Below are 18,190 nucleotides of genomic sequence, written 5' to 3'. Positions count from 1 at the left end.
TTGGACACCTATAACACAAAAAAGGGTATGTTATTTTGTTCACTTATCTTAGCATATTATATTGCTCTATATTTGATTGGTTTTATCATATTTAATGTACAAACTGTATTAGTTTCCCCACCGAGCATCATTCAGTTCATCTGTATGCGGTCCTGGCTGGAAAGTTTGGATGCTCTTGATCTAGCATATTTTCTCTCTTTGAAGATGGAGTCTTCTATCAGAGAACTGAGAGCCTGAAAATTCAGCCGGTTGGGGCGGCCGATCAATCCAAACATCAACAGCATCCATACCAAAGGTCGTATATGATCTATGGATCGGATGTTGTTTATATTGTTACATTGTTGGTGGTGTTGTATATTTTTATATTGTTTATATTTTACACTCTTTGATTTACCTTGCTCAAACAATTATGTAAAACAGGAGATTAATTGTAATATTTTGTTGATATTGATACATTGTCTTAACACTGTTGTATTGATATGTTAAATTATTCACAAATGCAATTGTTGATATATATATATATATATATATATATATATATATATATATATATATATATATATATATATATATATATATATATATATATATATGTGACGTGCGGTGAGGTTCATGGCTGGTGAGGCACTGACTTCATCACAGTCAGATTTACAAACATATGAACCCTAAAGAGTATCTTATTCACCATTTGATTGGCAGCAGTTAACGGGTTATGTTTAAAAGCTCATACCAGCATTTTTCCCTGCTTGGCACTCAGCATCAAGGGTTGGAATTGGGGGTTAAATCACCAAAAATTATTCCCGGGCGTGGCGCCGCTGCTGCCCATTGCTCCCCTCACCTCCAAGGGGGTGATCAAGGGATGGGTCAAATTCAGAGGACAAATTTCATTACACCTAGTGTGTGTGTGACAATCATTGGTACTTTAACTTAACTTTAACTTTACACATACAAACTGTAGCACACAAAAAAGCACATTTAATAAAAAAAACGTTATTATGGTCTTACCTTTACTTATAAATAAAGTCCATTCGCCGCTGTTGTGCTGGATTAATGAACGCCCTGATGGGTGTGTTAGATCAACTAAAGCCCTCACTTAAACTTTCCACGTGCAAGATTGAATCTATTTAAAAAAGTGTAACCGAGGGTTTATAAATGTCGCCTATACTGTATGAAACTACAAAATAACAAACATGGAGGCTCCAGTTTACACGAGGACCAATTTATTTACCTTCTTTCAAAAACCTCCGCTCCACTACAACATGTCATCACTTCCGCTCTTGGCGCCTTCAAAATAAGAGCTCAAGGCATATACTGTATAACAGCGCATAACAGGAACTTAACATCACAAAGAGGAAAGCCCATAAAAATAGGTTACAAAAGTTATTTAATAAGAAGCCAAAAAGTGCAAAAACAATAATGTTCGTGTTGGAGGAGTTGTGAATTAGGTACACCTGCAGTCTGCAGGTGTACCTAATGTTGTGGCCCTGCAGTCATTCACAACTCCTCCAACACGAACATTATTGTTTTTGCACTTTTTGGCTTCTTATGAAATAACTTTTTTAAATAGATTCAATCTTGCACGTGGAAAGTTTAAGTGTGGGCTTTAGTTGATATAACACTCCCGTCAGGGGGTGCAAATTCTACGGCGGGGGTGCAGGAGGCGGATTACTGCGAGCCTCAGCCAGTGCGTCTTTTGCAGCCGTTTTATGATTGCTCAGCACAAGAAATACGTTACACACATACAGTTGTTGACAAAATACACTGTACATTATATACCTCAGCTAACTAAACTATGGAAATGTATAATATAGTTCATATAGCAATACGGTCTCACTGCACAGCAGGCCAGCAGTTAGCCGAGTCCGCAATCCATGGTGAGGCACAAATGAGTGACGTGCCTCAACTGGCTGCTGATCACCGCACCGTCTCTTCTCAGTATTTGAACGGCAAATGTGAAAATTCATCGATTTTGAATAAAAATAATCTAAAACTGATGAAGTTAAATGGAAAATAACTTTATAGTATAATCACTGGATACATTTAACAATTTAATATATATATATATATATTTTTTTTTTTTCTTCTTTTCTTTCCATGATGGCAGGTGAGGCCCCGCCTCACCTGCCTCTAGTGACTGCACGTCACTGGATCGGATGTTGTTTATATTGTTACATTGTTACTGGTGTTGTATATTTTTATATTGTTTATATTTTACACTCTTTGATTTACCTTGCTCAAACAATTATGTAAAACAGGAGATTAATTGTAATATTGTGTTGATATTGATACATTGTCTTAACACTGTTGTATTGATATGTTAAATCATTCACAAATGCAATTGTTGATATATATATATACATATACATTGCTTGAAATCTGTTTTATTCTGATTATACCCACGTAAAAAAGTATTAGTGTCTGTATCACGGTCATGTGAGTCAAGAAAGAGATTACCCATAATGGACACGTATGACCACCAGGATGTGGTCACATGGCCCGTCAAGGTCATCAATTGTTGTCAGTGGGGATCAACTGCACAGGGGTCAGAGGTTACAGCTGGCCTAAATTCAGTGTAACCAATATGATCCGGGGTGGAGTGGGATTAGTGTTTGATCATATAAGAAAGTGGGCAAACGGCCATTTGTGACATCTGCACACAGGCTGGAGTATTTTGGTGTTTTTACTTTTAATCATGAAACGGGAGCTCTGATTGGTCGGATTAGGACAAGTGGGTTGATTTTAAAGGAGGGGAGGATGAACCAAGGGCACACCAGCAGACAGGTGAAGACAACTGGACACGCCAACGACCAGGTAGGACAGTTTGCTTTGTTTCCTGCAGGGGGCTGATGAGAAAGGTAATGTCATTAGAGGAAGATGATAAAGCCAAGTCACACACGTCAAAAACAAAGAAGGTTTTGTTGTCTATGGTGGCTTTATTAGCATTTATATACTTAGCTTATGCGCTGGGACATTATATCATCTTTAAATGAGATTTATGTCACTTTAGACCATAGATACAGTGCATCTGGAAAGTATTCACAACGCTTCACTTTTTCTACATTTTGTTATCCATCCATCCATTTTCTACCGCTTATTCCCTTCAGGGTAGCGGGGGGTGCTGGAGCCTATCTCAGCTACAATCGGGCGGAAGGCGGGGTACACCTTGGACAAGTCATGTTAGAGCTTTATTCCAAAATGGAAGAAAAATCAATTTCGTCCTCAAAGTTCTACACAAAATACCCCAAAATGACAATGTGAAACACAAATTAAGAGTTTTTTTGAAATGTATTAATAAATAAATAACAAATAACATGTACATAAGCACAGCCTTTGCTCAATAATTTAATTTAAGTTAAATTTACTAGTTTTTTTAATATGATGCCACAAGCTTGGCAGTTGTGTCTCTGGGCGGTTTTGCCCATTCCTCTTTGCAGTACCTCTCAATCTCCATCGGGTTGGATAGGAAGCATCGGTACACGGCCATTTTCAGATCTCTCCAGGGATGTTCCATCGGATTCAAGTCTGGTCTCTGACTCGGCCACTCAAGGAAATTTACAGAGTTGTCCTGAAGCCATTCTTTTGACATTTTGGCTGTGTACTCAGGGTCGTTGTCCTGCTGAAAGATGAACGGTTGCCCCAGTCTGAGTTCAAGAGTGCTCATGGAGCAGTTTTCCTCCTGGATGTCTCTGTACATTGCTGCATTCCTCTTCCCCTCTATCCTGACTAGTCTTCTGGATCCTGCCGCTGAAAAACATCCCCACGGCATGATGCTGCACAACCAAACTTTAGTGTAGGGATGGTATGGACCTGGTGATGAGTGGTGCCGAGTTTCTGTCAAACATGATGCCTGGCATTCACACGAAAGAGTTCAATCTTTGTCTCTTCAGACCTTAGAATTTTGTTTCTCACGGTATGAGAGCCTTTCAGGTGCATTTTGGCAACCTCCAGGCGGGATGCCATGTGCTTTTTACTAAGAAATTACTTCCGTCTGGCCACTACTACCTACTTAATGGCCTAGTGCAGTGGTTCTTAACCTTGTTGGAGATACCGAACCCCACCAGTTTCATATGCGCATTCGCCAAACCCTTCTTTAGTGAATTTTTTTTTTTTTTTCAAATTCAAGACAAAAGTTATATGTTTTTGGTAACACTTTAGTATGGGGAACATATTCTAAGTAACAAAGACTTAATTTAGAGTTATTTGGACACTAGGGGAACATATTCTAAGTAATAAAGACTTAATTTAGAGTTATTTGGTTAGGGTTAGGGTCAGGATTAGAGGGTTAGGGTTATAATAAGGCCATGCCGAATAAGGCATTAATAACTACTTAATAATGACTAGTTAAGAGCCAATATGTTACTAATTTGCATGTTTAATAAGCAACCAATTGATGGTGAATATGTTCCCCATACTAAAGTGTTACCATGTTTTTTTACTGGTGCATAAAATGAACCGTGCATGAACATCACCTTGTTCAAACAACAAAACCAACACGGTGCATAAACTCACAACAAATTACGCACCTGCAACTCAGTCAGCTGTTGCCGTATCTGTAATACGCCGATAGGGAGAAGTTTGTATTTACACGATGAGTCGGGTGTGTTTTGACCTCCGCCGAACCCCTGAGGCCGACTCACTGAACCCCGAGGGTTCGATCGAATCCAGGTTAAGAACCACTGGCCTAGTGGTTAGAGTGTCCGCCCTGAGATCGGTTGGTTGTGAGTTCAAACCCCGGCCGAGTCATACCAAAGACTATAAAAATGGAACCCATTACCTCCCTGCTTGGGACTCAGCATCAAGGGTTGGAATTGGGGGTTAAATCACCAAAAATGATTCCCGGGTGCGACCACTGCTGCTGCCCACTGCTCGCCTCACCTCCCAGGGAGTGAACAAGAGGATGGGTCAAATGCAGAGGACAAATTTCACCACATTGTGTGTGACATTGTGTGGTACTTTAACTTTAACTACCACACAGGCCTGATTGGTTGTCCTTCTGGAAGGTTCTCCTCTTTGCTGTAGCTCTGACAGATCGGTTTCTTGATCACCTCTCTGACTAGAGCCCTTCTCCCCTGATCGCTCAGTTTAGACGGCTGGTTAGCTTTAGGAAGAATCCTGGCGATTCCAAACTTCTTTCATTTACGCATGATGGAGGCCACTGTGCTCACTGGAACCTTCTAGGCAGCAGATATTTTTCTGTACCCTTCCCCACATTGGTCCCTCGAGAAGATCTGGTCACAGAGGTCGACAGAGAGATCCTTCAACTTCATGCTTGGTTTGTGTTCTGCCATGCACTGTCAAGTGTGGGACATTTCCAACATGTGTCCCTTTGTAAATCATGTCCAACCAATTGAATTTACCACGGGTGGACTCTAAGCTGTAGGAACATCTAAAGGATGATCAGGTAAAACAGGATGCACCTCAACTCACTTTTGAGCTTAATGGCAAAGGCTGTGAATACTTACGTGATATCTTAGTTTTGTATTTTTGATACATTTGCAACAATCTATAAAATAAAAACTCCTATTGTGATTATGGGGTACTGTGTGTAGACTTTCTAAGACACAAATTAATTGATTCCATTTTGGAATAAGGCTGTAACAAGACAAAATGTGGAAAAAGTTCAGCGCTGTGAATACTTTCTGGATGCACTTTACACCGATGCTGCACTGAACGCTGAATAATATGTCAACACCATATTGGATGTGGTAAAAGTGAACGGAAAAAAAGTTTGGTTTGTTTCCTTGCATTGGTTTACGGGGCAGATCTGCCACATCCAATGTGGAGAACACACTGGCGTATTGCAGCTACGGGCCAACGCTTTTAATGATGTATCTGAACTGTATATACTGTAAGTCTATGGTTATGGCTACTAACGTTAGCACTCCTTGTGCAATCTCTAGCAGCCATGTTTGCGGGCCGGGCGTCGGTGGTAGGAGTTGCAGGGGGCTCGGGCGGCAAAGGTGCCAAGTTTTCTGTGGAAGAGCTGTACGGCTTCAACAAGAAGCCCAAGGCGAACAGAGTGCATTGTGGGAAAGTGGACAGGGTCGACAGCAAGAAGGAGAGCAAAGAGAAGGAAGAATCCGTACTGGCGTCTCACATCCTGGAGGCAGCCAAGAGGGTGATGGAGCGACGTAGGCTGGAGGTCTACCTGAAGGAGTGTGATGTCACCATAGAGGAGAGTGGCATGGCGTACAGGTGAGATGGTGATCGCTGGCAAACAAGGAACACTGTCATTGACTTTCACGCCGCTGGCACTTGTTTGCTGTAATGACAGAAAATGGTCACCAGTGCACATCAGTCACACCACTTTCATTTGGAAACTAGAGGCGGAGCTTAGCTTTAAGGCCAAGCCCTTATTAATTTGACCATCAACTCATTGGCGTTCATGAAGGCTAACACCTGGTTACCGTGGCAATGCAGGTGCTGTAACGCGAGCAGCAAGAAGGCTGCCTGCTTCACGTCAGGGACGCCCTTCCCTTACACCACACACTGTGCATAGGGCCCAGAAATCGATGGGGGGCTCAGTTTTGCGTAAAAAAGAGAATGTAAAATGTCAATTAAATTTTACCGCAAATGTATATGATGGCAAATTTTTCTCAACACCCTCGCTGGTCTTTGTGGCGAGCAGCATTAGTACTGTAGTCACATAAAAAATCGTACTTTTAGTGAATCCACTTACAAATGTGTCAGGAACATTTGCAATCTTATGTTTTAATGATGTTTCCATTTATGTCTTGTCTTCTAGGTGTCGCGGGGACTGGGGCTTATCCCAGTTTCATTTTGCACTAATCTAAACAAGTATTGAACAATTCATTTTACATGAATTAATTTTAGTACAAAAAAAAGCATTAAATTCAATAAAAATTTTGATTAGAAAGTGTTCCACATAAATTAAAAAGTGGGAACATTATTTGTAAAGGGGACCTCAAAAGAAAGTTCCACTTAGGGCCCCAATTGAGTCAGGTGCTGCACTGCACCTCATATACAAAGCTCAGGGCAGATATGACAGGTAGGTGGGTAGAGTGGGGGGGAAATTGTACTTAAGTAAGAGTACTGTTGCTTTAGAGCAGGGGTGTCAAACTTGTTTTTATTGAGGGCCACATTGAAATTAAGGCTGCCACAGAGGACTGCATCATTTGATGTGGCAGATCACGTTGATTAATATAGCAGGCCACATAAATGATGTGACAGTCTACATTAAATTACATAGCGGGCCACACAAATGACACTAAGGACCACATTGATGACATGACAGACCACATTAAATGATGTGGTGGGCCATTTTAGATGACGTGGCGGGCTAGATCTGGCCCCCAGCCCAGGCCTTGAGCTTGACACCTGTGCTTTAGAGTATTATGACTCAAGTAAAACTTAAACAAAAATAAGTCATCCAAATAATTACATCAGTAAGAGTAATTATTCAGTGAAAAAAGTACTCAAGTACTGTAATGAGTAACTAGTGAGTGCAGAGGTGGTCCTGGCGACATTTACGCCCTGGGCGAACCATCCTTTGGTTATTAACATGCAGCGTATAGTAATAAACAATTCCAGTCAGAATGTCTGTGCGAATTTGCACTTGTTACGTTTCAGGAGGAGTTGAGACGGCATAGACAGAAGGGGGCGGTATAGCTCTATGTATTTTATTATATATATATTATAATATATATATAATAATCAACAATAATACTATAAATAAACTAGAGAATGGAGTGTGAGCAAAATTCAGGAGTGTATGGTGTTAGACTAGGTGTGGGAATTACATGAGCGTTTTACCATAGTGTTGAATCGAGAGGAGGGACAAGGCAAGAAGGCAGTCCGTGGGGCAGGCAGATGGTCAGGGCGAATGGCGAGGCGTCAGAGGTCCGTGTCCAAGCAGGAGGTCGAGAATTCAAAAGGGGCAGCCAAAGAACCAGAGGGGAACAACAGGAGAACACGGGGAGCGCTGCGGGAAGACAACAGGAACATTAGACACGACGGAAACAAGGAAGTCACAGGGGGAGAGCGAGTTCGCGGGATGGAGGCCAGACATGGGGTGCTTACAAAGGTAATAGAAGATTAAGTTCCGGCGAGGATCCTTAAGTCCACTGGTCTATATACAGCTCGCCCTCATCAGTCCCAGGTGCGTTGATTGCTGATCGCCCACAGCCTAGCCGGCATGTGGGCGTGATGTAGTGATGGGATCGGCAGTTCTTTTGACTGTACTGAATCACTAGAATCAGTTCCTTAAATTGATTCGTTCAAAAAATTTGTTCACCGAATCACTTCTGCAGCAGCAGTTCTGTGGGCAGGTCGGCGAATCATGAGTCAGTCAGTAATAGCTTCCCCAGCGGCAGATCTCGGTGTGTGTCAGTTCGCGAACGACACAAGCCCTCAGCACCCAATGAACGACACGCACAGTGACTGAACGAGAGCCTCAATGTGACGTCCTCCTCCGCGACACAGTCAGTTTTCTGTGTCAGTAGGTTCGCGAGTCCTGTTGTTAAATATGTTTTATTGCACTGAAATGAAAATAAGAAATAAATAAAAGTGGGAAATAAAAAAAATAGTTATAGCCTACTAAAATGCTTGCAATCAACAGTTAAATAAATAGGCCTCGTTTGTTTAGTGCAAAAACAAATATTAAATTAAGAAACCCTTAACAAATGCCAACATAAAAACTAAATGTTCTGTAGCAAAGAAAATGTAAACTTAAATATGCAAACAAAAAGAAAATAAATACCTTCAAAATAAAACAAATAAATTAAGAGCCAGAAATGCTAACATAAAAACTAAATGTTCTGTAGCCTACGTTTAAAAATATAACAAAGAAAATATTAACTTAAATGTGCAAACAAAAAGAAAATAAATAGGCTACCTTAAATAAAACAAAACAAATATTAAACCAAGTGCCAGAAAAGCCAACATTATAACTAAAATTTCTGTAGCTTACATTTAAAAATATAAAAATGGAAATATCAACTTAAATATGCAATAAAAAAGAAAATAAATAGCTTAAATAATATAAAAATCTATATAAATAATAGCCTATGTATATACATACATACATTAGTTATTATTTTTATTTGAAATCTTCTCAAACAGCCTGCCCTACACTTTGCCCCCCGCCCCTCCCCCTCGCGTCGCTGCTGCTCAGCCTTGCCCTGCACTGACTTTATTTCTGTCTCCTCTACTCTCATAACTTTATGTGTTGAGATAATGGGGACGGGGCGCGTGTGTGTGTTTGTTTTCATGTGGCTTGAGTCAACATTAGCCGTTAGCTTGGAGAATGAATGGAGAACGGATGCCAATGGCATGAAACATATCCCCGCGACGGGAGGAGAATCACTCGCGGCATTGGGGCAAGCAGAGCAGAGAGCGAGAGCGTTGTCGTTCACTAAGTGATTCATGTGGTTAATCCGCGGTGAACGAATCGTTCGCTCAGTCCCTCCCCCCGCCCCCATGATGAGTAGCTGGCTGCGTCGTTCGCCGTCGTCGAGGGTTCAGTGAGTCACAGAATGCGCCAGTTCCACTCATACCGGCATGGTCGCGGCGGAGCTCAACTGAACTGAGAAAGGAACGAATCAGTTCATGAAGTGATTCGGTTCAGTACGTTCACTCAAAAGATTCGTTCGTTCGAACGAATCGTTCGCAAACGACACAACATTAGCGTGATGCAGCCAGCGCGAGCAGGGGCGTGTCTCGGCGCGCTGCCAATGGAGGTGCTGGCAGACCCAGCTGCCGGAGAAAAGCGGGTTTGAGCCCGCGCCGTGACACTTGTTGTGTTGCAAACACAAACTAGACTAGGTTGCCGATGGGTGAAATTACAGTAGTTGCATGACATGAGGCCTCAATTTTTACAGTTGTTAGTTTAGCAAAACTAAAAACCAAATACAGTCTTCTGTGGCTAATTAATAGCCTATAGCCTACTGTCACTCAGTCACTCATAGAAATCTGCATGCCTTTTGTCAAGTTTGTCATCTTCTGTTCTTCTTTTTCTAAACTGATGGCACCTGATGGCTTATTTAGTATTTTATTTTGATCCAAAATAAATGATGTCGAGATGAAGACTCGACATCATTAACTTTTTCATTACCTTTTGCCAACATGGTAACATCATCCATTCACCCGTCAATCAACCGGAGACCGCAGACTCTCCCCTCCTCCCCATTTTTCACATAACCCAATTAATTACATGTAGGTAAATATGGGTCAATTTTAATTTTAGGAATTAAATACTATTTACTTGGAAGCCGTTTGTGTTGTTGCCTCACTTGTCTGTGAGATCAGTCTATCCTTGGCACTCTAACCCTTGCCAACCCCTGCAGTCGCAAGTTGATCCCCCCACCCCATCCCCTTGCAGAGGCAGCTTTTGGAAATGAGGACAATTACCCTGCATTTTAGAAAGACAGGCCGACAAATTGCCGCCTTTATCTTGGAGCCAATGTGCCGCCTTCTCTACATAAAATGTACAACTAACTGAAATGAGTGGTGGTAGTCGAGAAAACTGGCAAGTTCAGTTTTGAATTTTTTTTTTGTGTGCGTGCGGCCTCACATTTGCGCCTACATTACCAATAGCAAAAACAGGCCTGTAACTTCTGATTTATTTAGGGGCTAATTTTCAATGGTTCTTGCACTACAATCGTCATAGGTGTGTGTATATGTTTGTGTGCGTGTGTTTGTCAGAGACCCTATGTACTAGATAAGATGCACAATTAACAGTGCTAGTGTTAGCCTATGTGCAGCTAAAACAAAACAATCTACAACTTACCGCATTGTATGTTCTCTAGTTGGATGTGGAATTCTTGTAGGCTGTAATGTGAACATTGTGACACAGATATTATTCATGTTCTTTTTTCTGTAAGTAAACAATGAAGTGTTGTGCTGCCTCGTGTGACATTAGATCACTTTTTACAGTCTGTAGTTTGAGTGTGTGGTCATGTGACTGCCAGGGTCTGTTTGGTGAAAAGGAGTCAAACGTCACTAGTGCTTACGTTGGATTGGTGGATTGGTGTCATGTGACAGTGCACGCTGGACGAAGCCTCTCGGACGAGTCAAACGAATGTGTCTTTGCAAGCAGGAATCAGTAGATTATAAGCGGTGTTGGGTTAGTTACTGTAAACCAGTAACTAGTTACAGTTACTAGCTACTTTATTTCAAAAGTAACTCAGTTACTAACTCAGTTACTTAAACCAAAAACTAAAGCGTTACTGTGAAAAGTAACTATTTAGTTACTTCTATTTTTCTTCTTTTTTTTTTTTAAGGCTCCCATTAATGCCCTTTTAGCCTTCATTTCAGTACTGTTATTGCACTGGAGAATAATACAATCTGTTGATCAACTTGACATGCATTTGCATCACTGAACTCTGCTAAGCAATGTGGTCTACATACAACACACAGACAAATATATGTTACAAAGGGCCAATTTGATTCAGGCCAGAACAAATTGACAAAACTAATTTAAATAGCTGCAACATAACATACATAAGTAACAAACAGCATAATAACATGTCACAACATAGCTGTAAACCTGGCTTCACCCAAAGAAGGCACACATGACATACACAAAGCCTAACCAGGCATTTTTTCTCTCTCAAGGAATTGTGAAATAAAATCATGTCTTCAGTGAAGCCCAGAACACTACGCATTTTCCAAGTTTTAGTTTAGAGAAAAGGAAAGATTGGCCTGGCCCACTAGGATCCCTCTTTATGTTTGTGAACTTTATAGTCTATACATTTAGAGTGATGTGATAATCAAACACTCTAGAAGTCTAGAATTAAAGAGTATATAAGAGAATTGACAGAGTGTGTGTACCTTCAGTGCTGAATGATGAGCAGAGGCAGAGTTTGGAGTGTTTTCTTTAGCTTGCTTTTCATGTTTATGTACTCACTTTCCACTGTGTCCAGCTGCCTGAAAGCGGGTGACTCCACTGTAGAAATAGCCTGCATGTCTTCTAGCACATACGCTGCAATGTCTCTATCAATGTTGTCCTGGCTAGTAGTCCCTCCGTTAAAATCCAGCCGCTGTTGGAGGTGGAGGTGAAGTGTGTCTCTCTTTACTAGCTTTGTCGAAGCATGTTGCTTTTGTAGCTGTTTCAAGCAGATTTGAATAGCTGTTTTGGGCAGTAGATAGGACCTTTGATCCAAGACACAACTTACATTTAACTCAAATGTTCTTTTCTTTGTGCTCGACAAAAGAAAAGTAGTGAGAATATCTCCATGTCAAGAAACTCGACTTCTGGCTCCGCCATGATGTTTTGTTAGTAAACACATTTTTTTCAGGAATCTTGGAAAATCTGGACTCCGAGTGTCCTGCTTGGGACTAGGTGATCACTGAATATTACACACTAACACACACACACACACACACACACACACAGAAATGTGATGTGTTGTTTTTTTTTGTCTCCACAGGAACGTGGGTGACGTTCGGCTCTCAGATCTCAGACGAGGTGTGTGTGTGACTGTGTGTGGTCGTGTGTGGGCGTGTGAGGGACGGCAAAAACAGGCCTTGACTCTGTGTGTGTACAGATGGCGGAGAGTGTGATGACGTTGGCGTACGACAACGGCGTCAACTTGTTTGACACGGCTGAAGTCTACGCCTCTGGCAGGTACACTAGAAACCATGTGTGTAATCATGTGACGTTGTGACTCAACATAGTCACGTGATGATGTCTTTCAGGGCTGAAACAACTTTGGGAAACATCCTCAAGAAAAAAGAATGGAGGTAAGGTTTAAGATGAAGGTTTCACAACAGCAACGTGTGACCATGCGTGTTGTCGTAAGGAGGTCCAGCTACGTGGTGACCACAAAGATCTACTGGGGAGGACAGTGAGTCGCCGAGGACATCAAGTCACATGACCTGTCATGCTTGTTAACATTCTAAGTCACTTTGTGCATTTGCAGCGCCGAGACCGAGCGAGGGTTGTCACGGAAACACATTATTGAAGGTGAGCAACACGTACATTTTGAGATATGCTCCAACTAAACACCACAACCGTCACCAAAGTGTGAAGTCACAGACATAGACTACACACAGCAGCTGAACTTCCTGTCACTTCCTGTCCTTTATTTGATGTTGACAAGACATTATGACAACTTCTTATTGTGATCAATACCAACTTTATTCCAGCTTCTGTTTTTAGTAACACAAGTAGGAGCTGAAAAAAATGGTGTGTGTTTGTGTGTGTGGTGTGTGTAAAAGGGTTGCGTGGTTCTCTCGCCAGGCTCCAGCTGGAATACGTTGACATAGTCTTCGCCAACAGAAGTGATCTCAGCACACCCATGGAGGGTTAGAGCACAAGCAGCGTCAAAAGATACCGTGCCGACATTAGCATTGTGAACATACGTCTGTGTGTCTGTGTGTGTGTGTGTGTGTGTGTGTGTGTGTGTATACAGAGGTGGTGCGAGCAATGACCTTTGTGATCGGTCAGGGCATGGCGATGTACTGGGGGACCTCACGCTGGAATGCCGTGGAAATCATGGTAAACTCCATGAAGACATCAATACACCTAACCTCTGTGGAGCATCATGACAACTGTGTGTGTGTGTGTGTGTGTGTGAGTCAGGAAGCATACTCCATTGCTCGCCAGTTTAATCTGGTTCCTCCGGTGTGTGAGCAGGCCGAGTATCACTACTTCCAACGAGAAAAAGTAGAGTTACACCTGCCTGAACTCTATCACAAGATCGGTATGGTGCGCACACACAAACACACGTGCGTACGTATGCACACATTTAAGAGTGCTGTTTCTCAGGTGTTGGAGCAATGACATGGTCACCATTAGCATGCGGAATGCTAACAGGAAAATACAACAATGACGTCCCCCAGGGCTCCAGAGCTGCCATGAAGGTGCACTTGCGGGGACACACGTACTGTGACACCTATAATCGCCATTCTTGACCACATATTTCTCATCATTACCACGTGCATGTGTATGTGTGTGTGTGTGTGTGTGTGTTTGTAGGGTTATGCATGGCTGAAGGAACGTCTTTGCAGTAATGAAGGCAAACAGCAACTGAGTAAAGTCAAAGAGCTTCACCTGCTGGCTGACCGACTCAACTGCACCTCCGCTCAGCTGGCCATCGGTACTGCAGCCTACGCACATGCACACACACACTCAGGAAGTTGTAACACATCACTTCCTGCCTATCAGCTTGGTGTTTGCGCAGCCAAGGCGTCAGTTCGGTTCTGCTTGGTGCTTCCAACACGGATCAACTGCTGGAGAACCTCAACTCCATCAGGGTAATAATCTGCACCAAAGGCGACCATTCACGCAGGCCAGCCGTCTGACACTTCCTGTTCTATTGTAGGTTCTATCACAGTTGACTCCGCCCTTCATCGCAGAGATAGATTCGTTGCTTGGCAACAAGCCAAAAAAACCCAAGAAGGAGGCGAGATGCTGAGCAGGATTTAACGATGGGGCCGAGAGTGTGAAGACAAAAGTGGTGACCCCCAAGTTCATCATGAACATGCCACTTCCTGTCAGGTTGTTCATCCTCATCTCCATGACAATGTTTGACTTTTTTCATCAACTTTTCAAAATAACGTAATGTTTTTGTATTATCAAAATGTCATGTTTATTAGTGACTTTCCTGATCCCATGCATGTGTCCATGTTGATCACCTTACCTTGTGTGTGTATGTATATATGTGTGTGTTACAACTAGCCCACACCTGCACAAAGAAATAAACACATTTAAAGACCAACAAAAAATGTGCCACTACTGCAACAACATTTTCCCCTGACCTTACCTGGGGATGGCATGCCTTCAAAGGTTTTATTACCTCGCCTACTTTTTGTCATACAACCAATGCGAATCAACTGGCATTATTTAGAGCTATTGGAGTAGGTAGGAGGTTCAATAAACTCTTTTAAACTTGAAGTCTGAATTGACCAGGCACATTTTGCTTATCATACATATCATGTACAAATCTGAAATGTACTTCTTAAAATAAGAATCATCTAACATTTCAGCTTTGGTCGGCAAGTTGTTTTGATTTTTGTCGTTAATAAAGCTGACATGTTCGTTGAATATATTTACAATGATGAAATATCAAATTATTATGGTCAGCCTATCCCAGTTTATAGTTTATAGTCATATAAACATCAAAATTATCATTATCAGGAGACTTGGAAAAAAACAGGGTTTGTTCAAGAAAACCTGCCAGTGAGCAGATTAGGTTCACAGAAATTATGATAACTGCTCTGAGTTTCACTTATCTCTCTTTTTTGGAAGAGAAAACACTGAATTTCCTTAATTTCAGGGATTACACACATTTATGAGTATCAACTAAGCCTGCTTTCTGCAATACTCCACAAATATTACCACTAGAGGTACTACAAATTTTGGGTTTCAATCCGATACAGACTAAATGCAGGGCCAATATCGCTCATAAAGATATCAATCGATCAATCGTTTTTGCCTTGATTTTTTGATCATGATTATAATCAGAATAAAATACAGTACTAAAATGTTAGCAAACATACCATACACACATACCAACAACTTTATTGGTAAACAATTTAACAATATATAAACATAATGTGACAGTATCAGTAAAATAGTATAATTATTGACTGCTATATTTGCGCAAGCAAATGAAAATAAACAGTGATAATAAATAAACAAAAGCAAAAACTATACTACTCTTTAGAAACTAAATATTAGAAATGTATACATTTGAACACAACAAAAATACAGATATTTGTGGAAATAATCTTACAAGACAACTGAATTACATTACATGATCTCGTTACACTAATCCTTTACTGAAGGTACCCTAGCATTGATAAAATCGAAATGTGGAACGGATTGATATGCCCTCCCTTACTTTTACCACAACAGTATTATTTTGCTGATATCGCTGTCCAATATTGCTTCCAAAAAAAGTCTAAGTAATGATATGTTTCTGTGACTTTTTCTCCAAGAGGAAGGGGGAATAAATATAAACTTTACACGGTTTTTTTTTTATTACGTGACATTTTCGAGCTGTTCATGGTCCCTGAACGCAGCAAACCCCACCGCTTTAGCATCGGCTTATGATTGGTCCGAATGCGCACATGACCCGGACGTGTCGCTCCAGTGTCACCTTGTCCCGGCTACAGCAGGTGGACAGTCCGGCCCACTGACACAGGCAGGCAGGTAACGGAAATCGGACCGGCAATAAACCGGCCCAAACATGACGGAAGGAAGGGCCAAGACGTCCCCAAAGGCCATCAAATTCCTCTTCGGAGGCTTGGCCGGGTAAGCGACGCCTCTAGCTGCCAAGCTAACATGCTATAGTTAGCAAATGAGCTAACGATTAGCTTTCTGTTTGTGTTTGTTTTGTTTTTCTTTTTTTTAATTCATGTAGCTCCTCCTACTCAATTTCGTCTTGACTGTCATGCTGTTTTAACGCTTACTTTTGTCGTTTTTTTCGTCTATGAATATAAATAAAATATCAATTAAATAATCCAATGTGTACATTATTATTTTGAATTTAGCGCAATGAGGACAGTGGTGGATGCCCAACTAAGTTCATGAAAACATTCTAGTGTAAAACAGATGATGACAACAATTTTTATATACACTAGTTGTTTTTGTACACGGGCTGCTGGAACAAACTCCACTCTTATGACTGAAACTTTGAACCAGGGATGATAATGAAATACATTGAATTAAATAAATGCAGCGGTTTCCCGACTAACTGCGTGAGTGCGTGTGTGGTATTCACAGGATGGGCGCAACCGTGTTCGTACAGCCACTGGACCTAGTCAAAAACCGCATGCAGCTCAGCGGTCAGGGCACAAAGGCCAAAGAGTACAAGACCAGTTTCCACGCGTTGGGCTCCATCTTGAAGAACGAGGGCGTCAGCGGCATCTATACGGGGTAGCATCGATCACCCACTAAACTTTTCACCTGTCAGGTCTGTTGACAACCATTGTGTGTGTGTGTGTGTATGCGTGTGTGTAGTTTGTCTGCAGGTCTGCTGCGTCAGGCTACCTACACAACCACCCGTCTCGGCATCTACACTATTTTGTTTGAGAAGATGACATCGGCAGATGGACGCCCGCCCAACTTCTTCCTTAAGGTATGCAGGGCAGCTTGGTGTGGCGGGAATGACTGCTCTGATTGTGATGCTCCTTGTGCAGGCTCTGATCGGCATGACAGCCGGAGCCACGGGAGCCTTTGTCGGCACGCCGGCCGAAGTGGCGCTCATCAGGATGACAGCGGACGGGCGGTGAGTGCCTCCTAATGAACAATATGTCAGCCACACTAACATACTAATCCGACGTGACTGTGCAGACTTCCTGCAGACCAGCGTCGTGGCTACACCAATGTCTTTAATGCCCTGGCTCGGATCACGCGTGAGGAGGGCGTCACTACGATGTGGAGGGTGAGATCGCCTTTTGCACACCATGTCTACCTGCTATGGCTCACCATGTTCTTTGTGCGTGTCAGGGGTGTATTCCAACCATGGCGCGAGCGGTAGTGGTAAACGCCGCCCAGTTGGCGTCTTACTCACAGTCCAAACAGGCGCTGCTGGACTCTGGTATTTATTGGCATGTGCACACACACTCCTCAAAGTCGTGCAAACGCCTCCTCACGTACTTCATGTGACCCGCAGGTTACTTCGGGGACAACATCTTGTGTCATTTCTGTGCCAGTATGATTAGTGGTCTGGTAACCACAGCGGCGTCTATGCCCGTTGACATCGTCAAGACCAGGTGAAATGTGATTAGCCGCGCTTGTCCGAATTTTTCTTGTCCTATTCAATGCTTCCTTTAATGCGCCCTGCAGAATTCAGAACATGAGGATGATTGACGGCAAGCCGGAGTACAAGAACGGGCTGGTGAGTCACATGACGGGAAGCAGAAACCGGAAGTGAGGACGTATGGTCACCTGTGTTTTGTGTTTGTAACCGTAGGAAGTGTTGATGCGCGTGGTCGGCAAGGAGGGGTTCTTCTCTCTCTGGAAAGGTTTCACACCGTACTACGCTCGCCTCGGACCGCACACTGTCCTCACCTTCATCTTTCTGGAGCAGATGAACCTCCTGTACAAGACCTATGTACTGGAGCGCTAACGTCTCACCGCTTCCTGTCCTTTTGTAAAAAAACAACAACAGAGTAACGCTTTTAGTCTGTTAAGAGCTGCACAAGACACACGCCCAACAGCTGTAACCATGGTTACGCTTCATGATGACGACGGTGAATAAAGTTGGAGACTGAGATTGGA

At 42.3% G+C, this 18,190-nt stretch overlaps 2 protein-coding genes across 4 annotated transcripts; both read left to right on the top strand.

The window, feature by feature from the left end:
* Window positions 1-2,772: 2,772 nt before the first annotated feature.
* LOC133606462 (voltage-gated potassium channel subunit beta-3-like) lies at window positions 2,773-14,792 on the top strand. 3 transcript variants are annotated; one of them, XM_061960445.1, is made up of 15 exons: window positions 2,782-2,811; window positions 5,901-6,195; window positions 12,258-12,301; window positions 12,390-12,427; window positions 12,507-12,586; window positions 12,658-12,702; window positions 12,762-12,806; window positions 12,882-12,925; window positions 13,180-13,266; window positions 13,374-13,459; window positions 13,544-13,664; window positions 13,730-13,824; window positions 13,940-14,060; window positions 14,129-14,217; window positions 14,286-14,792. In XM_061960445.1, the coding sequence occupies exons 2-15, from the start codon at window positions 5,906-5,908 to the stop codon at window positions 14,376-14,378; spliced, it is 1,278 nt and encodes a 425-aa protein (XP_061816429.1). In that variant the 5' UTR covers window positions 2,782-2,811; window positions 5,901-5,905; the 3' UTR covers window positions 14,379-14,792. The 3 variants fall into 3 exon arrangements, with proteins under 3 accessions (XP_061816431.1, XP_061816429.1, XP_061816430.1); XM_061960446.1 differs by having other exon boundaries at window positions 2,788-2,811; window positions 5,904-6,195; XM_061960447.1 differs by lacking the exon at window positions 5,901-6,195 and having other exon boundaries at window positions 2,773-2,811.
* Window positions 14,793-16,024: 1,232 nt separating this feature from the next.
* On the top strand, window positions 16,025-18,190 carry slc25a11 (solute carrier family 25 member 11). The gene is made up of 9 exons (XM_061960448.2): window positions 16,025-16,219; window positions 16,691-16,843; window positions 16,928-17,045; window positions 17,107-17,195; window positions 17,261-17,351; window positions 17,417-17,507; window positions 17,583-17,682; window positions 17,756-17,807; window positions 17,883-18,190. Exons 1-9 carry the CDS (start codon window positions 16,155-16,157, stop codon window positions 18,036-18,038), a joined length of 915 nt encoding a protein of 304 aa, XP_061816432.1. The 5' UTR covers window positions 16,025-16,154; the 3' UTR covers window positions 18,039-18,190.

Source organism: Nerophis lumbriciformis, linkage group LG05, assembly GCF_033978685.3.
Source record: "Nerophis lumbriciformis linkage group LG05, RoL_Nlum_v2.1, whole genome shotgun sequence".
In the NCBI taxonomy this organism is placed as follows: domain Eukaryota; kingdom Metazoa; phylum Chordata; class Actinopteri; order Syngnathiformes; family Syngnathidae; genus Nerophis; species Nerophis lumbriciformis.
Note: the sequence above shows the minus strand (reverse complement) of the source record. Positions and strands in the feature narration are given on the sequence as shown.